Source organism: Manacus vitellinus, unplaced genomic scaffold (assembly GCF_001715985.3).
Source record: "Manacus vitellinus isolate BGI_N305 unplaced genomic scaffold, ASM171598v3 scaffold_62_pilon, whole genome shotgun sequence".
Taxonomy (NCBI): Eukaryota; Metazoa; Chordata; class Aves; order Passeriformes; family Pipridae; genus Manacus; species Manacus vitellinus.
Genome location: NW_021940704.1, coordinates 1,744,409 through 1,769,628, shown reverse-complemented (window position 1 = coordinate 1,769,628; position 25,220 = coordinate 1,744,409). Strand labels below are relative to the sequence as shown.

General features: G+C 44.0%; 1 protein-coding gene across 2 annotated transcripts in view; it reads left to right on the top strand.

The window, feature by feature from the left end:
• Positions 1 to 25,220, top strand: part of AMOT (angiomotin) — a 62,525-nt gene that overhangs the window by 24,327 nt on the left and 12,978 nt on the right. For both annotated transcript variants that reach the window (XM_018083312.1, XM_018083313.2), the window contains exons 2-7: positions 1,393 to 1,558; positions 4,005 to 4,923; positions 11,275 to 11,728; positions 13,502 to 13,646; positions 15,010 to 15,102; positions 17,739 to 17,884. In XM_018083312.1, the coding sequence (XP_017938801.1) occupies positions 4,052 to 4,923; positions 11,275 to 11,728; positions 13,502 to 13,646; positions 15,010 to 15,102; positions 17,739 to 17,884 (1,710 nt within the window). In that variant the 5' untranslated portion in view covers positions 1,393 to 1,558; positions 4,005 to 4,051. The remainder of the gene's footprint in view (positions 1 to 1,392; positions 1,559 to 4,004; positions 4,924 to 11,274; positions 11,729 to 13,501; positions 13,647 to 15,009; positions 15,103 to 17,738; positions 17,885 to 25,220) is intronic.

The following is a 25,220-nucleotide window of genomic DNA, read 5'->3' as shown; positions in this document are numbered from 1 at the left end:
AAAGGCAGCATCATATTGCATAATAAAAGCCTTTTTATGCTCTAATAAAAAGGGTTGCTCAGGGCAGCTTGGTTTAAAAGAAATAAAAAAAAAAGAAGAGTCAGTGATGACCCTGGTGTGAGGGGGATGAGGAATCCCTAACTTCAGTTGTGTAACACTGGGAAAGAGGTTGGAAATTGCTCTAGTTATCTGCTATCTTAATGCCTGGCTTAAAGGTTCTTTACTGCATATTTGCTGGCAGCTGTTTTCAATATATCCCTCTTGAACTAAGTCACCAGTTAAGAATTTGACATTAGCTCTTTTTTTTCAACCACCATCTTGAAGTACCACACCACACAACACTGCCTTGTTCTCTCCTTAGATATTGTTCATGTGCCTTGAAATTGCTGTTGACACCTCAAGTATTTAACTTGCAGATCTGAGATAATTTTCGTTGGGTGTGGATGTGTGCCATAATAAGTCAGAGACAGAAGTATCCATGTCTGCATTCCTTCACTACATCTGTTCATTTTATTTTTTGCAACATTCCAGGAAATTAGGTTAAATTATACATATCAATGAATAGTTTTAAGTTGTGTTTTCATTACCTTCCCTTTAAGTATGAATACACTGAGTGCACAAGTATCTTTCTCTTCTTTTGCATTATTTGCCTTTTTCTTTAGGACACCTTCAGTAGTAGATTTAACTGCTTGAATAACACACCTAAATACACATTTTTTTATGTTCTCCTGATTTTCCACTCAATGGTTAAAGTTTCTTTACTGCTTCATATTCTGAAAGAGAAAAGTCACGTAACTAAAGAATGTTTTGGGAATTAGAGCTGTGCTCTGTATTATATTTCTGGCATAAACCCTGTGTCCTTTTCCTCTCCTCACATTCTCAGTCTGTAAAATAAAGCTAATATTTGTATACTGATCATTCTCACAGTCATTTCTGAGGCACAGAGTGTTGAAGTTTATAAAGTATTTCACTATCACCATGGTTCATCAAAGCATTTCTGCTGATACAGTTTGAAATGCACAGCACCACAGGCAAAGGAGCCATAAGCACAGGGCATCCTCATCTGTGTTGCAGCTTTCATTCTGAGCAAAAAATGAAACAATGGAGTTAAAGAATTAGCGGGTTTTAATCACTGTTTCACTTGGAGGCACAGATGGGACAGAGCATTACTTGGCAGCGTTTAATCTTGGAGCAGAAATGGTCATGATTAAAGCAGCAGCTGGAGTAGATTGCTAGGGACAGGGGGATTCATTCATCCTAAAGGGATCAAAATTATTGGGCTCTGGGAGAAAACAAGAAGCTACAAAAGGAAAATCTGAAATATGGGCCAAGGTTTATTATCTGTAGGGTCTCATCTGCTAATTAAAATGATGTTTTCAATGCTTTCCTCAGAATTATTTTGGAAGGGAGGAGAGTATCAAGTGATCTGGCCTACTGAAGAGGAGCCTGAAGCCATCCCTGAGTGGAAATTTTGGACTTGGAGGAGGAAGGCTGAGTGTGTCCTCCCATGTGGCAGAACTGCTTCTCCTTACCAGGGAACTCCAGGTGAAGGACATAGGTATGTGCCTCTTCAGACTTCAGAAGAGTCATGTTCCAGGCCAGGTAACAGGGCCTGAACTCCTCCTAGCTTGGTGAGGCAGCCCGGAACAAGGTGGATTTTAACTTTCTCTTCCTTAATATTTGTAGAAGGCTTTTGTCTCTGTATTTGAGTCCTTGTGTTTCAGGGGTTGGCTGTGGAGATGCAGAACAAAGCAGAACCTTCAGGTGTTGACTCCTGCAGTGCATTCCTGATTCTGCCACGGAACTTGTTGGAAGCAAGTTACCTTTTGCCAAGGGACAATGTTATATAGGAAAAAGGTGTCAAAATAAAGTGCTAGAATACCAACATGTGTTCTGCTGTCAGGGTAGAGCCACAGTTTAGCCCACAAGTGAGGCATACCCTCTATTCTGAGCTGCTCTAGCTCAAAAGTAGCTCTGCTTTCAGTTAGATGTCTCAGAGGTATTGTTAATTTTTGATATTTCAGCTCATGCAATACCAATGGGCTTGAATTTCCATGACCAATTCCTGGTTCCACTGGGAGACTGACTGAAATGTAATCCCTGTTGGTCACTGGCTTAATCTGTATTTAGGATGTGCTTGACATTGGCTCTTTGTGTTTCTCTCATTTGGACACAGTGGTTTTCCCTGCCACTCGGAGGTCTTTTTCTGTTCCTTAGATCAGACGACTCCCTTTCCTCCCCTTGCATTTGCATGCATTCCACTGACAATATTTAGATGTGTGAGGATTTGGTTGCCTTTGTGTAGCAGGAAGTTGCCGAGTCCTCACTTGCACCATGGTGGTGTTTTCTGCAGCAGGGAGAATAGGTGCTGATCTCACTCTGGGCATTTCATAACTCTGAAAACCTGCTGGCTAACGAGGTATTCATTAATTGCTTTAAACGATCTAAGCGAAGAGATTTTTTTCCTTCCTTTGAACCATATGCTATCTCAATGGGCCTCTCTTTTTTTTCCTTTTCTTTCCCTTTGTAGCAGTTTGAGCCACATTAGAAATCCAAAATCCAATTTCTAGGCCTCCCTCCACCCCTTCCCACAATTAATCTCAACACCAGAGAGAAACTTACAGGCCAGAGGCTTCTATAGGGGAAGGGGAAGTATATACATTTATTTACACAAATAAATATACTGTACAAACTAAAAGCAACTATATATATATATTTACATTTCTATCAGTCTTTTAAGCACCTCCCCTTAACTTTGGTCCAGAAGCAGCCTTTCAAGGCTGATATGTAACACAGTCTTTCCCTCGTGGGAGTGTTCTGGGCCCGACCGCTCCCCCCTCACCAAGCTCCAGCTGTTTGTTGCAGTTTTTCCTCCTCACGAAGTCCAAGAAGATAGCTTTGAGTCCTTTCTCCTCTATCCTGTGTCATTTCTGCTGTGTGATCTCTCCCTCTCGGTCTCACACCTCGGTTCTGTGCTGCTGCAGTGTAGTTCAGCTTATCAGGCGTCCTCCGAGTCGGTTTTCGGCTGCCCCCGCTCAGCTTCGACAGGCAACCCCCGAGCCTCTCTTGGCCCATCTCCAGTTTCACCTGGGATCCTTCTCCCGAGCGCTGAGCCTCCTCCTCCAGCCCATCTCTTGGCTCAGCTTCAATGCTGAACCTCTCCTCCACTTACAGTGCAGGGAAAGGAAAAGCCCCCCTGCACAGCTTCACTGCAGAAAAGGAGGGGGGAGAGGGCTTGGCTGCAAAGCCTGCCTCTCTCCTCTTACCTCAGGTGCTGTGAAATCTCTTCCTTCACAGCACACACTCCAAATGCTGCCTCCAACTCTGGCCCAGGCAGAGTTGGGGGGCTGCAGGGCTCTTCTCTCCCCTCCCTGGGGTGGGGGGAAGGAGCCCAGCCACCCCCTGGCCTTCTCCACCTACACACAGCAGACACCAACAGCAGAACACCAAGACTGCCAACAGCTTCTGGGGCTGTGGTATATGATTTTGAGCAGAAGCAAACAACGTGGATGGTGATTGGCTCTCCAGGGAACACTGCCCTGGCACCCATTCACCCCTGAGCCCCCTGAACTCTCAAGGGGGGGCCAATTTCAAACCATGACACCCTTAAAACTGATGAATTGCTGATTTCACCCTTTAATGCTTGTCAGCCTGCAAATATGGGAAGTGTGTTTCACCATTGGCAGCTCTAAGAGTAAAGGGAACAGGTCTCAGGCATTTTTGCCATCATCCTGTGAATTCCAGGCCTCCCTGTCTGAGGTATTTGGCATGCATCCCTACACTCAAAGTTGATAGATTTGCCTATAAACTTGCAAGTCACCGTTCATCACCTTTCTGAGGCTTTGCCCCCTGGCATGCAAGTCGTTCTTAGGATCTTAATGACTCCCATTGTTGTGGGAACCTTTGGTAATGGAACCTGCTTCTTTACTGTATTTCGAGCCATTGCTCTTAAATATCTCTTGCTTGATCCACCCAGGCGCTAATAACGTGTCTCCTTCCCTTAGGTCAAGGGCAGCTTTTACATTCCACCCAAAAGGCACCAGAGTTTGAGATGAGGAATTCAGAAGAGCAAGCAGCTACGACAGTTTTACAGCGCCTGCTGCAGGAGCAACTCCGATACGGAAACCCAAATGACAACCGTAACCTTCTTGCCTTACACCAGCAGGCCACAGGGAATGCCCCCCCTTTCAGCAGCACCGGGAGTCCAGCATCTCAGAACGAAGGGCTGAGCTCCCAGGACCACCAGCTTGTGACTCATGCTGCCCGTCAGGAGCCCCAGGGCCAGGAGATACAGGTGGACAACAGCATCATGGAGAAGCAGCTCTCCCCGCGGCTCCAGAACAGCGAGGATCTCCCGACCTACGAGGAAGCCAAAGTGCAGTCCCAGTATTTCCGGGGTCAGCCTCACGCCAGTGTCGGGGCAGCCTTCTATGTAACGGGGGTCACCAACCAAAAGATGAGGACTGAGGGGCGGCCCACGGTCCAGCGGGTGAGCCCGGGGAAGGTCCACCAGGATGAAGGACTGAAGGACCTCAAGCAAGGGCACGTGCGCTCGCTGAGCGAGAGGTTGATGCAGCTGTCCTTGGCCACCAGCGGGGTCAAGGCCCACGCGCCGGTCACGAGCGCGCCGCTCTCCCCCCTCTCTCCACTTTCTCCTCAGCAGTCCAGTGACCCTTATAAAAATTCTGGCTCCAATGAGTTCTACAAGAACTCAGTGCAGCCCCCTTCCCAGCCCAGCATGAAAGGAATGGAGCAGCGGGGTCCTCCTCCCGAGTATCCGTACAAAAACGTGTCCACCCCGTCTATGAACTGCAAACCGCAGGACTCGGGACATTTCTACAGTGACCATCGCATGAGCCAGCAGGGAAGATCTGATGGGCCTATGATGAGGTATCAGCACCCCCCTGAGTATGGGTCAGTCAGGTAAGCAAGATCTTAAGTTCCATGACAGCCACATAGGGAAAGACAGTATAAAACTCACTCCTGAAGCAGGTTTTCTTTCAGCAAAGATCCCATCTTTATTGTGGGAGTTGACATGTTGTGTTCATCCACAGACTGACTGGAAGGACTGTTACCTGGTTCAGTTGTTGACTAGAGAGGACTGACTGGTTTTTATTAAAAAACAAACCAAACAAACAAAAAAAAAACCAACTAAGCAAACCCCCCCAAAAAAACCCTCAAAACAAGCTGGCTTGATTTTATTGCATGGGAAGTCTAATGCTGAGGCTCCAGAGCCTTACAAAAGCTTTGCTACAAAAGCCAAAGTTATGGTGTGATTCATTGTAGAAACTTGCAGTTAGTTACTGTGAGACTTAAGCTGTTGTTTAATTATGTCTGTCCAGAGAAAAGATTTTTTTAAAAACTTCATCACATAGAAAGGAGAAAGTGAGTGAAAGCGATAAAGGTGCAGGTAACAGAAATCACCTGAGCTTCCTGTAGAGTTTTTCAAATTTTGTCTTCAGTGGACTGAAGTGTAGGAGTGGAAAATGGAGTGTGCTTAGTACCTCATCCCAGACCTGCTTGTTTAGCTTTTGCTCATTTTCCTTGCCTCATTTGAAGTCTCAGCCTGTTCTGGTTCGCTCTAGATAAGGAGCTGGACTTGGCTTGAGTCAAACTCTGATGTCCATGTGGGGGAAGATGAAGTTTTCTTAAGGTGGGCTTAAACCCCAGCTTTACTTTAGTTTACCTGTTTCCATCCCATCCCATCTCTGTCCAAGACCAGGTGGGATTTGGTGTAATGATTTTGGGCTCATTTTGAAGCTAAAAGGCTAATACAAAGGAGCAACAGGATGGCATTGCTGCAAGAAGTAAATGGTGAGGTCTCTGTGGGTTTGTGTTTGCAGATATTATGTTGTGTTCTGAGGGGAGCATGATGAAGAAACCTGTCAGTATTTGGGAGCAGATTCTGAGCTTTGCGGAATTTGAATCTGCTCAGAATCTTCCTGGTCCTACGAGGAGCTATTTTCAGAGTTTGTCCACCATTGTTTGTGATCCGAAATGACTTCAGCAGCATACAAGCCTGATGAAAAGGCCCTTTGATCTGGCTAAATAAATAATAAAGAGGCCAGGAAAAGGGGAAGTAAAGGGTTTAGGGGGGGTAATGATTGTAGAAGCTTGTTGCAAATGTTTTTGAAAATTCAAAGGCCTCAAACCTCTGTCACACAGGACAGGGAAACAGATCCTCGATGGTTATGCTTCAGAAATACTCCAAATATATATGCAGTGAAAGTGAGACTTAGCCTGCTTGCCGTTTAAGGGAGAGGTATTTGAAAACACGCCAATAGTCAGCTCCTCTAGACAGGGTGATTTTTGTCTGTATTGGATGGATCCTGGCTGCTTTGAAAGAACATGGTGGGGGGGAGCGGGGGGAGGAGAAAGGTTCAGCTGGCAAGGTTTCCAGTAGGGGAAGCAACTGAAATTTGTCTTCAAAGCATTGGGAATCTAATGAGGTTACTTTTTAACCTAAATAGCTGCACAGAGAAGAGGTTTCCTTTGCAAGCAAATGCTGAAGTAGAACAATTGCAAGACTAATCCATAAATTACAGAGCAGCGTAGCAAAGGAAGGGAACGAGTCCTCTATTCCCCTCCCTCTCCCACCCGCTCTAAGAGAAACTCAGACAAGAAACCTTCTGTGTTACTAAAGGTGCAGCTGGGTGACGGTGTGGGGATTTTAAAGGCACACAGCTTTGGGGAGAGAGTTTGCCTCGCACGGGGGGTGCCTTTGCAGTCTTCAGTTTTCCTGTGCTGCAGCTCGGTGTTTATGGGGATTCATTCGGGTTGGTAAATGTGTGCATTTTTTGAACTGTGCGTCAAGGAAACAAAGCCCCTTCTCTCTGCTCCCGAAGCCACACCCTTTTCTGCGGGTTTTTCCCCTCATTGTTCGGGGGAATTTGAGGGTGACCTAATGATGCAGTTAAATAAAACTCGTTGAGCAAGATAAACATTGGGGAATTCACAGCATTCTCATGCTTCACCCTCCCCAGTCTGGGAAAGGAATGGGCTGTGTGGTAAGTTTAAACCAGTCTGCAAACAGTTTGCCTCACCTGCTCCTGGGCGGCGTAAGTTTGGGAACAGTGTATGTTGGTAATGATGTTGGTTTAATGTAAATACCAGGCACGCTGGAGGCATGTGTGCTGTTATTTGGAAATTTTCAGGAAGGTTCAGAAAGAGGACTGGCTGCATGCGAAGATCCAAAAATCTTTCCTGTTCTTTCCCTAATATCTCCACTGCACTTTGGTGATGAAAACAAGCCTCCAGGCCTAACAGGGGAGGACGGGTGCCTTGGACTCGGTGTCCAGGGGCTTGCAAGGTCTCCTGTGAGAGCACAGCAAGAGCTGGTGCAGTTTTGGGTGCAGAGGAAGTTCCTGTCTCTCCGATTCAAGTGCCATCCTCTGTTTGCAGCCCAAGCGACTGAGCTCCTGCTGTGGTGATTAATCCCATTGACTTCACAGAAAGTTTTTGAGAGGGAGGTCTGCAGAATTTGTCCCATAATTAGTAAATCACTTCTGTGCACTGCGTTCCCCTGAGCAGCATCAAAGTGGGGGCTAATCAGGTATGACTGGGAAGCAGAACAAAAATGTCTGGCTTTGATTTCGGCTGTGTAATGGAGTGGAGCCTGCTCCCTCCCGCAGCCAGCGCTTCCTGGTTTGTGCAGGAGGGCTGGGGAAGAGAGGAGAACTGGAGCTTCTTGAACACAAAACAGGCAGGAAAAATCTAACAAGCCAGAGGCCTTTCCTGAGCCCTTCATTTTTCTGCCTTCCCCACTGTGTTGCTCTACCCCCAGATTTTCTGTGTGACTCCGCAGTCCTGGCCGCCTCAGCACTCCCGATAGCTGGGTCTGCTTGCAGAGCTGCCTCACTCCCTATCTCTGTCTTCATCACTTAAAAGCTGAGGTGACCCTTGTAGTTGCAGAACCATAAATCCAGGTTTGTACTTGGCCCATGTGGAGTGTTTCTCTGATACTCACCAGAGACTGTCAGAGAAGCAGAGATTCTTGCGTGATACAGTCTGCAAAGTGAAGTGGTGCTTAAAGTTATGCTTTCAAACTTAAACACTTGTTGGAATTATTGCTCTGAGGTCTTTTTTTCCTGCCTTTGGCTTTTTCAGGTCTCTATGACACTGAGGCAAATGGAAGCAGATTGCATAGTTTTGTTTTCCATGTATTTTGAGAGACTACATTTTTTCTGAAGTGGTTAGTTCAGATAAACTTTTGATTACTAGTGGCAGGTTTATCCAAGGACTCATTCTGTTGTGAAGGGAATTTTCTACTTCCATTCTATCAGCAATACTGTTGGGTGACACCAGTAGTCATTTGAACCTTAAAATTCGCAGTCTGGCCTGAAAATCTTGAAAAGTCCAGTTGTGTTCATTTACCTTTTCTGAATCTCTCAGCTCAAAATTGCTTCACCAGAGGAACAAATTCTTCCGTCTTCACGTTAATATGAAAGAATCTCACAGCCAGGTATTTTGTACCCACAAAATATATGTAAGTATTTTATAAGACAAAATTGTAAGTGGTGGGGATGCTAAAAAGTTCTTTGAATGTGTATGTGAAAGTTTACATACAAAATCTTAAAAGGTCTAGTGTCACTGTGAGGTTACTAGGATTTTTAAATACATTTTTTTAAAGGTAGGATGTATTAGCCCAGCCATGTTATCTCGTTCTGCTGGGAACATAAATGCATTTGTGACAATCAGAAGCCCTAATGCTGTTGGTGATGCCACAGAACTAGAGGTTCCCAGCTCTCATGTTTTAGCTTGAGCCCACAAGATCGCTATAATTTCAAGATTATGGGAGGCTTTGGATGTGAGTGCCAAGATGCTGGATATCTTGGAAATATATCTTGTTTAGAAATACCCATGATTTCCTAGAGTTGTTCTTTACAATAGGTGTTTGGTGGTTTTTTTAAAATCATTGCTAGGCATGTCAGCACGACTGTCCCTTCAGAATTTAAGTGCTGCCGTTGTTTTTCTTTGGTCATCATTTTGTGCCTTTCATTAGTGCTCAGGATGGCAAGATTCTGCCACTGGGTTTCTGAGTGCAGAATAACAGATGTTTCTAGTCAAATAGCTCAAATTGTTAACATTGGCATCTAAATAGTCCTCCTTAGGCTTGTAAGATTAACTCACTGAGAGCAGTGGAATCAGTCTCTCTGAGTAACTGCTTCGGGTTGTTTTCGGACTGGAAGAGAGTATTTTCTAGGTTGAAAACTGGTTTTTTGCATCCATGAGGCACACTGGCAACATAATTCTTTTGATCTAACCTCCATAGGTCTTCACAGATTAAATGTCACAGCAAGGCTATTCCCTAATTGATTATAACATCAAAGCAGAGCTGCTGGGTGATAGGTAAAGAACAAGCTCAAGGAGATGAGTGGTTTGTGAGGATGCAAAGTTTTAACTCTGCATACAAATGGGTGAGCTAAGAATGGAGCTGGAAACCACCTAAGACAAACCAGATGACCTTGAGCATGGCCTGTGATGGTTTTGCCTCATTCTTCATTATGAGAACTGACAAATAAAGTTGATGAAATCAATGCAACAATAAGTAGAGCTGCCCTCCTGGGAGGGGAAGAACCAGATTGCTGCTACTAAACTGAACATTCCTGAGGAAATTAATTGCACATCACTCTTCTGCATGACCCTTGAAATCCTCGTGCTGCGTATGATAATTTCTGGGGAAATACAGCTCCTGAAATGATGTTGCTGGCAGGGACCACAGTCACCTGTGAGTGTGGGAAAGAGAGAAACAGAAGCTGGAGCAGTGATTCTTTGTTTTTTCCTAACTGACAAAGGCTAGATTTGTTTCCCTGTTAAGGAATTGTCGCATGAGCTTGGAGGTTTCCATACCCCTTGTGTGCTGGGAAGCAGGGAGATGAGCCATAGGGTGCCTGTGCTGGGCTGGGGACGTCTGAACTCCCCGTGCACTGCCAGCCAGATGTGAGTAACGCCGGTAATGCCGGAGAGGAAGCTCCTCTCGGACAGGGATGAGGAGTGGATTCCTTCTTTCTACGGAGAACAGGAAGGATGATGCTGCTTCTCTGCACTTGGGCTGAGAAGCCCGTTGTGTAACCCTTCAGTTCCCAGTTCATGCTCGCTGTTGTCAGTTCTCTAAGGCTCCCGGTGTCCTTGTCCAGCCGGGGCCCTGCAGGGTGTGTTGGGTCCCTCCCGGGAGCACAGAGAGCCGTGGGGATATTTTGTAGCAGCCACGGCCAGGTGGAACAACAGTGTGTGCTTTTCCAGCTGCAGGGTTGAACTGCATCCCAAAGGGTGGGAAATTTTAGCAGAGCAGCAGGAGTGTTTCAGAATATGTTTAACTGCCAGACTGGGTCTGCACCAGGCTGAGCTCCGTGCTTAAGAAGAGACTGGCTGCAGCATGGAGGGGATGTGACTTCAACTGTTAGAATAAAGAACATCCAGAGAAGTTAAAGGTTGAATGTCTTGGGAGAAGAATGCAAAACCTGCCTCCTGAGGTCATCCAAGCATGATAAATCCACACAGTCTCCTAAGAAAGATTTCTTACTTGGCTAAAGCAGCAGAAGTTGAGCTGGGGATCTCCAGAGCCTGGGAAATGTGAGCTGGTGTAGCTTGGAGTTAGTTCTGTGATGGACTCAGGTTGCTAGATCTGTCTTTGATATCATGCAGAGGTTATTGTTAGGAACAGTAAACATACCCACTACATAGGACTGAGGAGGGTTTGAAATCAAAAGGCTGCTTCTGATTCTTAGGTTGGTTTTCAGATCTTTTAACTGTCTCATGTAACCAGGCTGCAGCTTCTTGGTTGATAGTTCAGAAAGCTCAAATCAGTAGTGCTGGCATACTAGCATCAAGCTTAGCCAATCCTTTTAGCTCTGTATCCTGAATTGCAGAAAAAATTCATTATTTTCTCATGAGAGATGGCCCTTAAGGCCATAAGGGCAGAACAAAAGAGCCCGTTCCTAACAGTCCTCAGTTGAGCAGTTTTATCTGCAAAGTATGGTGAAAAGTTATGAAAATAATTTTGGTCAGTAGTTGTTGCTGGACTTTCTGTTAGTGTTTGTCTAAAAAATAGTCTCCAGAGGAAAGACCTTTGTGCACTTAGAATATATTTTCTGATAAAGATTTTATTTTGAAACATTTTTAAAAACAAACATATAAAATTGAAGAAAACCTCACACGAGTCTTTTGTGTAGGAAGGCCTGTGCACAGGAGCTACCTGGGTCATCCCACACCTTGTCACTGGGTTTTTGCACCTTCTACATGACTGTGATGGAGCCTCTGCTCTCTGTTTTCCAGGCAGAACCCAGATGTGCCACTGCAGTTACAACAGAGACCACCTCACCACCACAGCCCGACGTCTTCCTTGACGTCCCTGGGATCTTTGACTTTGCTTCAGTCTCCGCCACCATCTAGGCTGTCCCCTTCCCAACATCAGCAACCTCTGACTCCAAGCCAGGCAGATCCTGGCATCCTGCCACGGACCCAGCAGCCTTTCTTGTCCAACCAAGTCCATCAGGGAGATTTGTACCGGCTATGCCAGCCCTTCCTTGGCCCGCAGCAGCAGCAAGGCGACTCCTACTCAGTGATGCCCCGGGCTCAGCAGATCCCTTCCCCATACCAGCAGATGCAAGTAGATCCTTTTGCCATCGTTTCCAGGGCCCAGCAAATGGTGGAAATCCTGTCGGAAGAGAACCGGTCCCTGCGGCAGGAGCTGGATGGGTGTTACGAGAAAGTAGCCCGGCTGCAGAAGGTGGGTGTGTTTGTAAGAATTCAGGCACTCTCCCATGCCTGGTATAGTCCACAATTGAATCACCTAATCTGTGACTGTTACATTCCTTGCTTAACAAATTTATTAACTACTTCAGAGTCTTTCATATGCAGATTGATTGGTCTGTATCCTGTCCCTTTGGACATCAGCTTAACTTTGTCAGAAGATAGAAGCAAAGCCTTCAGTTTTCTGCTAAGGGTTTATTGACCATGCTCAAAAGCACATCCTCATCAGCTGCTAAAGAGGTTGACTGCTTGGCTTGCTTGGTTAAATTAAGGTTTGTGTCCAGGATAGCAGCAGGTTTCATTTCCCTTAAAGATTTTGGAGGCTGCAGGAAGGGCCTCTTTGGACTAGCACCAGACCATAGTCACTCTGGAGGCACAGGGGACATTGCTACAAAACTGGTCGTCAGGACAGAGTGCAGTGCAAGTAGTGCTGCTATGGCTACATTAAAGACATTTGGACTGCAGGACTGGGACTAAAACTTCTTTTGTCGCTGTCTCAATGCTGCACAACTTCCCTGAAAACTTAATTTCTTGATTTGGACCCAGCTATTTGCCACCTTTGGCTTTATGAAACAAGCAGAGTATATGATGCTAAAACATTTAAAAGAAAATATCCCAGTGAGACCCATCATTAACGTGCATGTGTGGAGGTGTTTTCATGCTGCCTCATAGAAATAACTTCTTGATGACCAGTGGTTTAAAGCTATGCAGCAGGTCAGCTTTGCTTTTGCTTTGCAAGTGTGGAAAGGCTGATGCTACTTCCAGTTTAGGACTTTGTGGGCCTTGCTGTGCTCTTTGCACTGACCAGTGTCCAGGGCCATAAAAATGTGTGACTGCTTGAAACACGTGTTTGAGTTCAGGTGACCAGCATGGCTTTCCACGCTCATTATTTGCTATGGTACCTCTTTTCAGGGACATAAGTTTGTTTTATTGTATTTTTAGAGGGTTCTTGACAAGGAAATGCTTTAGAGAAGTATTTGACAGCTTTCTGATAATGACAGAAGGATAAAAATGCACTTCTCTCTACCTCCCTGTTGATCACTTGCTGTAGACAGTGCTAGTGGAGTTTGCTGTAACATAAATCCACACTTCCATGGCAAACCATGGCTAGTGAGGAGAGTTAGAAGTGAATCTCCTTCTGCTCTGAACGATCAGAGAAACTTTGCACTGAAGGCTAGAAAGAAGGATAGAACATATTCTACTGCAAAGTTTCCCTCTCCCCATTTATAATTTGCATATTTAAAAGCACAACTAAGTTGTAGGAGTGTAATCAGGAGATTTTATTGTGAATTTTGGACCATTACAACTATCTACAGAGTTCCTCAGAAATGCAGGGTATGTCACTGGGGTTTTTTGGCATAGTTTGATCTACCTTTTTTTTTTTTTTATTTTACTTACCTGATATTGCATTAGCTATTTATATAAATGCTTTTTGCCCAAAATAACTGTAGTGTCAAACTGCCCCAGTCTTGGAAAAAAAATAGATTACATTTGCACTTCTTCAGTTTGCTATATCCATGTTCTCATCATATTGGGGAACCAGAGTGAGAGTCTGGAAGGAAGGTCCAAAACTCTGTTTCAGACACTGGTATTCTTTATACAGATGGATCCAGACCCGAGAGTGTTGTTTTACTTTATAAGCGTAGGTTTCTCTCAATAAAGAACACTTGAGAGAAAGTAATCTCGTCTGAGACCGAACGAATATTGTTGGTGATAAAATAGTAAGTGCTTGTTTTCACTTGCACTGCAGCTGGAAACAGAAATTCAGCAAGTTTCAGAGGCGTACAAAAACCTGGAGAAATCATCCTCTAAGCGGGATGCCCTGGAAAAGGCCATGAGAAACAAACTGGAAGGAGAAATTCGAAGGCTTCATGATTTCAACAGGGATCTAAGAGGTAAATGAAGTAAATCTTCTGTTCATCAGTGTTGGTTTTTTTATTATACTTACTTGGCAGGACAGCATTTTGCTGCAGAATTCACTGTGTCTGACACAACTGGAATATGATGGGATACTCAGGAGTGTTCAGTAGTTGGAGATTTGAAGCACTTGCTGGGAGAATTGAAAAAACAGGTTTAGGAGAGTGCTGTAGTCTTTCATTTCCAGCCTGTTTCTCATTGACAAGAAGCATGTGATAAGCCAAATACCATAAACCAGATGCAAGCCTGGAATTCTCTCCTGTCTTATATCCTAGAGATAATTTGTACAATTTGTTCAGTTTGCACAAATGGAAAGAGGTTTTGCTGACTGCCTAATCCCACACCGGGCGTGTTCACTTGATTTCCTGTCCAGTGACCCTTTTGCACTTGCATACAAACTGCAGACTGTCTGTTCTTCCTGAAGGTCTTGTCATTCCTTATCAATGTAGGCATCTGGTTTTTTGGATCTCCCTTCCTTTTCCAGAGTGAGATGTTATTAGTGTCTGGCTCTTGCTGAGAGGCTGAAGCAGCATGATGGCTGGCAGGGGAGAGTGGTGTTTGACCTTAACAGGAGTAAAAGTTTAAGCATTAGTTCAAAAGGTGAAGGTGAAAAACATCCACAATTTGAGGTGTTTGAAGGTGCACAAACAGCCTTTTAAACTTAAGTTTAATTTTTTATGGAAGCCTTCTGATTGTCCTGCATGTCATCTACTCTCACTGCTAAGAGAGAGTCTGTGTCTCTTGCTAAGAGCCTGCTCCCAGAAATTTTGCATCCAGGAAGTAAAGCCATGCAGTGCCCAGTGCCCTTGAGAAGGACAGTACACAAACATCTGCATTAAATAATCTTATTCAGAGTAGAACACAGCATACACATTTTATTCTGATTTTCATAGACTGATACATATTTTTAGCATCTTGAAGCAGCAGAGCTGTTGAGCTGTTCTTAGCATTTCACACTACTCCCTCAAGTCAGGTAATTGGACAGCAGTGATTTAATCTTCTGTAAAGTTTTAGTGGGTAATTATAAGATAATCTTTTAATTGTGTGGAAGAAATAAAGGTATAAATTGAAAAACCAAACTTCTTCTGTGTTATAATTTTTTAAAGTAATTTCTTTGGAACTTCATTTAAACTGTTTTGTCTCGTTGAGCATATTTCTTCAAGGACATCATTAGAAACATTTCAAAAGTGAGTGCCAGCTTCTGATGGGCATCTTACTTTAGACTGTGTAGAATTAGGAGATCCAATCCCCCAGCTTGCATTAGAAATGCCCTGAGCAGATGTAACTTAACGCTTGAAAGTTTTTATTTATTTAGTTTTTTTTTATTGAAAATTTTTGCAGAACGTATGGAGACAGCCAACAAGCAGCTCGCAGAGAAGGAGTTTGAGGGGTCTGAAGACAATCGGAAAACCATCTCTCAGCTCTTTGCACAAAGTGAGTTGCACAATCATAATGGGTCAGTGGAAAGCTCCAGCCATCCTGGGACAGAGGACAGTGCAGCAGGTTAATTATCAAGACAGAAATCAGCTCAGTGACAGTCCCAAACTGGCAGTGGAGAAAGGAGGAGAGATTCAAGAATTCCTTTTCTGTCAGTATGTAAAGTCCATCTGATGGGATTTATTAGAGATTGCAGAGCAAAGGTAGTTTGCAGTTAAACTGTAAAATTAATGTTTACCCCATAATTTACAGGATATTTTATCCACCTGTTTTATTCCTTGAAAGCTTTGGAATTAAACCTTCCCAGAATGACAGGAGTCCTGGCATGAGTTAGGGCCAGTGGGACTGGAGCCTGCTAGGTCTCCTGACTCTTTCCTCTTTTATTTGCCCCTACCCTATCCTGTTCAGCAAAAGTAAAGGGGATGAACACTCCTGCAGTCTGCTGGGCTGGATGAGGGTCAGGAATTCTGTCCACAGCAGTGGATTTATCACAAGGCAAACCAAAATGACGGATGTGAAATGCTGCTTTTCCTTTGTACTGAAATGTCTTGGGGCTGATGGTGACGAGCCAACTTTTCTGTCATCCCATAGTGTACTCCACCCTTCTGACAACGCTCACTTTTCTCCAGTTGTTACATGAAAAGGTAGCACAATAAAATTGCAAAATAGAGTTTTTCTGTAGTGCAACACACACTGCTGCTACTCTGACAAATGCTGGTATTCCTGTCTCATGTCATCTTTAGCTTATTCCTTGTGGCTTACATTGCAAACAAATGGCTGTCAGGGGGTGAATTCCAGACTCCTGGTGGTAGGGGAAAGTCTGTGAGTTTAGTCTCTCCTTCAGACTGGTTGGGTGGACATTGAAGTTCAGAGGTGCCTCCAAAGAGATGGGAAGGTCAAAGCTGTGAGGCCTCCCATTCCATTTCTGCTTTTGAAGGAACATGGAAGCCATAATGCTACATTTCATCAGTCCCAGCATTTCTAGGAGTGCTGTAGGCACTTGTCAAGTGAAGCAGTTCTCATTTGGGGAAAAGTCTGCACCAAAACTCCAAAAGGCTCTCTGCAAGCACTTAGAGATTAAAAAACAGCCTGCTGGCACTGACTGATACCTGCTGGCATAATGCCACCCTGTCTCCTTGCAGCTCAGTCTCTGCAGCACACTTTAATGTGCTTACACTGTCAGCAACTCATTCCTGGGTGGAGGAGAAATGCTGGGAAAAGATGAATTAAAAAATAGACAGGTGATGTTAGCCTTTGTCCTTGTGTCTTGTGTCATGGGCTGGCTCTGAGCTGCAGTCAGGGTTTGCACCAGTTCTGGGTGCTGGTGGTGGACAGGTTTGTTTTGCAACCTGTGTGTGGGCTGTGCTGATTCCCCAGCAGAAGGGAATCTTTAGCTTCTCCATGTTGCTAAAGCTTTGCTCCTGGCTTTTTGCTGGCAGAAGAAAGGGAGTAATTGTGGTGCTGTAAATATAGTTATGCACATGCTTGCACAAACGGGCCCGTGTGCTCCATATGCAGTCTGTTCTAACACCCAGCACCTAGTTCCTGTTTTTCAAGCCTTCCACTCCTTGTCCTCATTCCTTTGTCGTGGGATATTGGTTTCTGGAATGCAGTTTCTCTGGTGTCATCAGTGCTGGGTGTAGATCACTCCAGGGAGTATTCTGTGGTTATGTATCCAGCAAGTGGGTTAATGTTATCGTTGTTCCTGGTTGGCTTGAGCTGGGAATGACAACATACAGAGGACATCAACTCTGCATTGGGGCTTTGCCTTACACCCCTGTGTGATAAGTTCTCCTGTCCACAATTATTTTTATCCTATTTAGTTTTTTTCTGAAGGCAGTTGCCCTGTTCCTGAAACAGCATTGCTGCTTCACCTTGATCCAGGTCTTTCTGGAGAGCAGCAGAAAAGAATGAGCTGCTGTGCTTGGGGTGGCTTTAAAGCATCAGACGTGAACTCTCAGTGCTGGGCAAAGGGCTTTCTTAGCTGCAGGTCTGCTTTGAGCAGTGACCAAACAGATATATGTGCCTCAGTTCTGGCCCAGGGTGTCATTTTTAAGGGGAAGACTCAGGAGTTCTCATTGTTCACTTGTTTTCTGACTCCTCTGATGGTACTGACAGCAAAGTGGGACAGCTGAGGGTTCCTCTGAAAAGGGACAGTTGCCCTGGACAGAGCAGCCTTCCTGTTTGTGAGGTCAGTGTGGAAAAAAGGAGCACAAGTTTTTCAGGCACAGAAGTCTGCCATCTCTCTCCCCAGCCTGAGATATTACAATTACTCAGTTTGTTTTCCACCACTGAAAGCTCAGATGTGAAGAGGTGCCAAGTTTCACTAACCATCTGCATAATCACAGCAAATTACCTCACTGACTAACTGTACTAAGTGATGCACCTTCTATTCCTTCTTACTATCATTGTGGCACATTGTTACTTGAAGGTACCATGCTTGTTTTTCAGGGTTATAAGTCTTTCTCTTCCTTGAAAGCCATGTCCTTTTTTTCTGTCCTTAGCACTAGATTTGCATTCCCTCCTGTGAGAAGTTCCAGTGCAATCATTCCTTCACCTCTGGAGTGAAATACTCCTGAAAGCTAGGCAGAGACAAGTGCTGTCCATTGATAACTCTCTCTTTGTTTTCACAGACAAGGAAACACAGAGGGAAAAAGAGAAACTGGAAATAGAACTGGCTGCTGCACGTTCCACCAACGAGGACCAACGACGACACATCGAGATCCGAGACCAGGCCTTGAACAACGCTCAGGCCAAGGTGGTGAAACTGGAGGAGGAGGTAAGGATGCTGGGAGAGAGAAATTAGGGTAGCTTGGGTTCCAGTAAAAGTGACTGGGGGAATGAGTTTGTCTTGTGGAAGTTTTAAGGAAATCTGCTTTCTTCGAAGCTGTTTATATCTGCTTAGCTTTGTGTCGAATAGCTAAACCACTGAACTGTGCACAGATAAGCCACAAATCTGTATTTCCTTGGAAGTGCTTTTGTCTAAGCAGCCATATTTTGTTTTCTTTTTGTTTCAACTTGTAAAAGTGGGCTGGAACTGAGATCTCAGCCCTGGCAACCTCCTGAACTTGGCAGAAATTCAGATTTGGATGGACTTTCAAATAGTATCAGATGAATGCAGCTTGTCCCCTTGCCAGGTGTGGGGACAGTGCAGAGCTCTGGATGTGCCCAGCATTTGTAATAAGCTGGGCATGACCTTAGTTGTTTTCTCTACCTTTCCTCCCAGGAGGGGATAATGCATTTTAGCTGCTTAGCTGGGCAGCTTTCACAGCAGTAGCTTTTGTAGCTTTGTCCCTGCCACTCATGGCTCTCACCTCGCTGCCCTTCTGCGTCACAGCGTCCATCCTCTTTCCTCCTGCCTGCTTCTTTCCTCTCAAAGGCCCCGTTTCCCACTCTCAGCCTCTGCTTCCTTTACTCCTACTCTTCCTCCTTGGAGAGTCTCAGGAGGAAATGTCATGACCAAGCACACTTCCTCACTGCTGATTTGTTCTCCAATTCTGCCCTCTCCCTGCCTGCCAGCACTCAGCATCAGCCTCAGCTGAGCGCTGTTCCTACATGCACCTGAATTTTGCTGCTTTCAGAGACATTCCTCAAACCCTCCCCTTGTCTGCTTCTACTTTTCTCTCTGTTCAGGATCCCATTGTGCCAAGAGAGGAGGAATGATCAAAGACAAAGGGAATGTCCTCCTCTCCCAGGTATACACATGTAGCTGCTTTCTTAATTTTAGCCTGTTCTTCTCTGACTCTGTATTTGCCTCAGTAGCCCTTCCCCTCTTGTGTCTCTTTACCTGGTGTCCTTAATTTTCGCCCCTTTCTTTAATCTCTTCAGTTTCATGGAAGCCTTCCCTCGATGTCTCTCCTCCTGGATCTGCTCTGCTCATCCAGGATGTTGTTGTAGGGTTACCTGCTCTCATAACCTTATTAGCTGGCTTACACCTTGGTTACTCAGGGGACAGGGAGCATTAGGTTATAGGGTAATTTATTTACACGTGATGTGATTCTCTTTGGCTCTAGAACTATTCTGTCATTGACTCTGCAATGTATTTGAGCTCTTTGGCTTTTGTTCAAATTTCAGCACCTTATTACACTAAAAGTCTGGTGTGTCACTAACTCCAAGTACATGGGACATCCTTGTGACTTCCCTGAACTATTCACCTGCTTGGAGTCAATGTGTATAGAAGGTGCTGTGATCAGCTGCACCAGCACTTGCCTGGGTTGAACCTCAATGCAGGCACTAATTTTGGCTCTCTCACAGTACAGCTGAAGCGAAGTATCGCTGCCTAAGTAGATTGGTAAAGTAGGGAAGTGACTCTGGGCTAGATTGCATGATAGCTTAAAAAACACATGTACACTAACACAGAGTGAAATGCCCTGCATGAGGGCTCGTGGTCATATGCATCCAACCTTTGCTCGAATCCCAGGGCGTGCAGGAAGTGCCACCCTTCCTGTTGCAGATAAATATGGAAGCATCTCAGTGAGGGAGCAGGAATTAACTCTCCTAAAGGTGAGAGAGGAAAAACGGGAAACAAAGGTTAAAGAGTCACTTTTGCAGGTTTCTCAAATCATTTTTGAATTAAATACTTAGGATTATAAAGCATTTGTTGCCTCATTAGTGTTAAATTGTGGAAAGTTCTCAAATCCCCAAGCTGTTTGGTAAATCTTCGAAAGGCAGCCAGACCTTCAGAGCTCAGGGCACGGTTTAGAGGGGGCTGGAAACATTGTTCTGAGTGAGTGACATTCAGTGACCAAGATATGGACAGTTTGTCGATTATTTCTTTTATTCCTGCCATCTGAATGCCTACTTAATCTGAATGACTAGTCCCTGTAATTGTCTCTGTAACTAGTCCAGCTGAGGAGGGTGGAGTTTCTTATGCTCAGGTTTGGCAGCTACTCTGGCTCAGGGCCTGAGGGGGGTGTGCACATTTCAGTTGTTGCATCCTGTAATGTAAGTTTTCAGCTTTTTTGTTTTTCCCTTTCCGTTTTGACTTCCTATTAAGCAGAGTAACCCTGCCTTGTATGCACTAGATTCTTTATAAAAAGAATATTTCCGTTCTAAGGAGAGCTATAAGTCTTATATCACCATAACAATTTAAATATTGCGTTGGAATTGCAACTTTAGATTCTTTTAAAAATCTTTTGCTTGAATTGCTAGTTTGGACAAAACCACCCATCTGTAAATGTAGATACTTGTCTACCCCTGTGGTGCTTTGAGGGTTTTTATATATATTGAATTTTAACATCCAACTTGGAGCAAAAGGAGAGGTAAAGGGATGCTAAATGCAATGGAGAAAGGGATGATCTTGGAGATACTGAAGTATAGTATGAAGCAGTTGGAAGCAAAAGTAGACATTCACAGAATACTTTCCCTGTTTGTAAGGGTGAAATGACTCTTCAAATTTAGAACAAGCTGCCATTAAAGTTTTCGAAAGTGTGGAGTTTATTTCTGCAAAGTGCAAAAAAAGGGTGATTGATCATAAATATTTAAAGCAAACTTAAATATGTCTAAGAACAGAACTGCTACATATGTATGTTTTATATATGATATTTATACTTCTCTACTCTCCTTAAAGGTACCCAGTTATTAACCCCCTATTTTCACTTCTGCATTTTCATTCTTCCCTTTAGCAGATATTCCACAGTTTTGCATAAATCATCAGCCTATTTAAATTGTTTTGAGTGAAGTGTTAGTCTGTGGTTTTTCAAATCAAAACTTCAGATTATTTTCATTATGTGTAATACATTTGAGATCAATTGAACATATGTACATTGACTTAAAAACCTATATCACAGTCGGAAATGGTCAGTGATAATAACTGCAGCTAAAGCAATTGGAAAATTCTCATTTTGGAGCATGGATTGCTGTGATGGTCTCAACTCTGATGGAAACACTGGAATGGCAGCAGGTTTGTGGCTGGTCACAGATGCCTGGATGTGTGAGCTTGTAAAATAGTCACGGTACCGTGATTTAAACAACACCTGCTCGCATACACCTTGAGAGCCCTCAGCAGATGGAGCATTTAAACCTGGCTTTGCTCTGGGCCAGAGGCAGAATGGCTGTGTTTGCACAAAGGATCCTTCTGACCCACCCCAGACTGAGTAAATGCCGACTTACTGCCAGTCCTTACCAGGCTTGTAATGTTGCAGGAAGGACTTGGATGCCAAATACTTTATCTAACCACAGCTGCTGGGTGCAGAGGGTACAATTGCTACTGGTTTTACTTTTTTTTTTTTTTTTTTTAAAAAAAAAGGAATTCCCAGGGCTTTTCTTGAACTTGGTAATTTCTGGTTAAATTCATACCCCGGAAGACCAAACTTCAATTCAAAGAAAGTTTGTGGGTTTTGTTGCAGTAGTGTAGCTTGTACTCCTTTGCTCCACCACTTTACAAACCACTGTTTTACTGAGTGCCTTGAGACAGCTTTGAAAAATAGTGACTACCTCCAGGAAGATAAAAATATCTACTCTTTTGCCATCCTCTTTCACACAACTTGCAGTGGAAAGAGGAGAATGATGTCCTCTTATATGGGTGGAAGTTGAGGGCTGACAGAGAGAACAAGTTTGAATGAAATATCTTTTCTAAAAATGCTTGTATTTATAAGGTCTTTCAGCCATCAGAATTCAACATAAACAGCTATCAGGCTAAGATACTGTCTTCATTTTTCACTGTTCTATTGGTAGGAGAGAAATAACCTACTATTTCTGATAACAGCGAGGGTTCTGTCTATGGGGAAATGTGAAAATGCATTTCCCAATGGCATCTACTGTACTTTATATGCTTTGTCTGAGATACTTTCAGAGCAGAGCTCTGGCACAAGAGGAAACCCAAAGGAGAGCTGTGTACTTCAAGGCTTGTCTGTTTTTTTTCCAGTCACTTCTTGGTCTATAAAAAGATATTCCTGGTCTCCATAGCTTTCTCTCACATAAATGCTCAGACTCTGAGAGCTACAAAATACTCTTTTCAGGACAGAGCTGCTTCTAAAGGGGACCCTTTTTAGATGGCTTATTGTTCCTGGATGGGTAGGGTGCAGAGGAGAGAAAACTCCCTCTCTTCCCTGTAACTGATATGTGTGTGTCTAATGACCTACATTCTTGTAACAAAACAGAACTGGCTTTTTGCTGCTATGTCACTATCTCACATATTCTGCCAGTTAGTGATTTTCCAGAGGTGGCTCTGAGAGTTAGAACTTATTTTAGCACAAACAAACGGAGCCACGACATTATAACATTCCCATGCAACAAACACTATTCCCTAGCAAGAGGATAGTGTTACCAGATTGTTTCAGCAGGAGCTCTTGCTGGGGCCAGTGGTGTCTTGTTGGGCCTGAATTCAAACCAACCAAGGGTTCAAAGGCATCCTAGAGGAATATATTCCAACTGCATGAGGGAGAGGTGGTTTGAACGTGCTTGCTGTCTCATTTTTTAACTACATTTCTGCCATAGCAGGCAAATTCTTGTGGGGAAACACATTTTCAGCTGTGTGTGAGTGGATTCAGCTTTAGGATAAACCCAGAATGTAATGAAAACACCCTGAATATATTAAACCAAGGACTTTGAAGACATCAGAAATTGTGGGTGGGAGACAAGCAGATGCTGATGAACGTTACCAGTTGGCTGAAACAGGAGCTGTCCAAGATGAAGAAGGTAATAGCTGGGTTTGACAAAATGCCTGGGAGAGTTCTGAATCATTGATGGCTACGCAGGAAATTTTCTCTTCTTCCCCAGAAAAAATGTTTGCTGAGTAATGCATCTGGAAGCAATGATCTCTACAAAAAGATCCTTCCTTCCCCCTCACCTGCTGCGTCCAGGACTGCGTTTGTCCTGCACAGGCAGCTCCAGTCGAGGATGTTACAGCCTCCCCTGGGACTTGACAGTGAAAATTCATTGTTCCTGTGTACCCCTGCTCCCTGTGCATGAAACCTCTGTGCCCCTTCCCAGCCTTCCTTCTGCAAGAACTTGGGATCCCTGAATGAGATTGTGTGGTTTGTCAAAGCCTGAGTAAATGGAGGAATAGGATTTGTTTGGCTTTCAGAATGTTAATCCCCCTTCTGCTGGACAGTTGTAATAATAATCAAGTACCCCTATTTCTGAGAGGAAAACTTTATCCTTGGCCACTGGGTTTAGACCATGCAAAGAATGAGGAAATAAAATGAAGCCAGAAATACTTGATCAGGCAGCCAGGAAATCCTGGGGTATTCCCTGCTTCACTTTGCACTTCGTGTACCCGATTTCTGCAGAGCCCAAGCCACTCCTGGTCCTCTTTATTTTTCTTGTCCTTGGTCCTGTTGCAGAATTTACATAAGCTTTGTAGTAAATGGGAACTGGAGAGTGAATGCTCTTGTTTGCACTAGTTTAGTTAGAAAATATTATTGATAAAATTATAGCCTGATCTCTGATTCTTGGTTAGGACATTTTCCAAAGCAGTCAGGGATTGACCTGGAGAAGATAATGATATTAATAAAGTTGTGCTCTGTGCTGCAGGAAATGCTGGGAAGGGATACAGTCATGCTGAAGTGCTCTGCTGTGCTTCCAGACATGCACTGAGGTTATTTGAGATCTTACATCTTAAATAGCTGTTATAATAAAGATATCCTCATGAGCAAAATGCTCTGCATTTTCAGAGCACCCTTTGAGGCAAAGCAGTTATGATACATTATGTGACCATGAGTTTGCTTCTTAGTTAAATGTTGTACCATCAAAAGAAAAGTTACTATCTTGTCAAATTTATTTAAAATTACATACTGAAGGGTGTGACTGCATCCTTGTAAAGCTTCGGGAATGAACTCTTACCTAGAGCATGTGTTCACTGCAAGGCCTGATGCAGAGGAGAGAATTCCAGCATCCTTTGATGCCATCTCTGCTGTGGTAGATGCTGTTGTGACCCTTGGCACTGAGCCAAGGTTCTATGATGGAAGAGAGAGGGTGGGGAATCCATGGCAAATGACCAAGAACAAGCCTCAGCATGCTGCCTTTTTTTCCTTCCTCCCAACTTACTTATGTCTTCAGCACCCTGGCAATACTCAGGAAATTGTTTCCAATTCCTGTCTTAGGAAAACAAGATCATACTCTCAATTTATGGTAATGAAATCCCTCTGTGCTTGGGAAAATCATTCCCGATCCTCTTTACTTTGAGAGGACAGATGAAGTCATAAAGTTTAAGAAATAAAAAATATATAAATTAGATTTCAGTTCTGCCACTCCTGGAGAGTCCTGGTCCACAGAAGGGTAAATTGTTCTCATGAACACTCGCAGAGTGGCAGAGCTGGAAATGAAAGTACCAGAATATGCAGTGAGTTGACAGTGCAGGAAGTGTGTGAAATGAAACAATCTTATAGATAAAGGATAATTCTGACAAAAGACATTGGGAAAGCTGAGTTGTGTGGAGCACATCCGTGCCTTTAAAGCTTATGGAACATCTGGGTTCCAAAAAACTGAAAATTACTTAAGGAATTCCTGAATTAATTCTCAGTTTTACGTTGTTAAAAAAATACACACACGAGTCCCAGATATTCTAACATTCCTAATTCTTCCTGATGCTGGAAGATGAGGTGTACCTTATGAAGGGGGAGAAAATGTCTTTCTGCAAAGCCACTGAACAAGCTGTGCTTGTACGTTGGGTCTGGTGCCCAAGTCAGGCATGTGCAGGCAGTGCAGGAAGTTGGGCAACAGCTTGTGTTGCAACTTTCCACCTGCAGGTTTGGCTGATGGGAGCATTTTCAAAGTGACTGTTTCAGTGGAATTTCTGTGTCCTGGTTCTGTTTTCTGGCTGGTCTCTTGGTGTTCTTTGAATGCAGGCCAGAACGTTTATCCACGCATACCCATACTCAGGTTTGTTCATTTTGAAACCAGTAAAATGTTGTCAGTGGCTGCTTTTGCAGGGAGGATTTTACCTGTGTGTTAAAAAACTTTTCAGAAATTTAAATGCTTTGTAGTAGGTAATAAGAGACCAAATGTGCATCACTGCATCCTCAACTCTTTTATCCCCCTGTCCAGAAGAGAGGGGGAGGAGAGCTGATTTGCAAGATATTATTATTCAGCTTGATGCATACTATTTCACTGCTAGTGGGTTTATCAGGTTGTTCCTTACTCTTGTCCAGGTCAAAATTCAAGATACTGGGTGC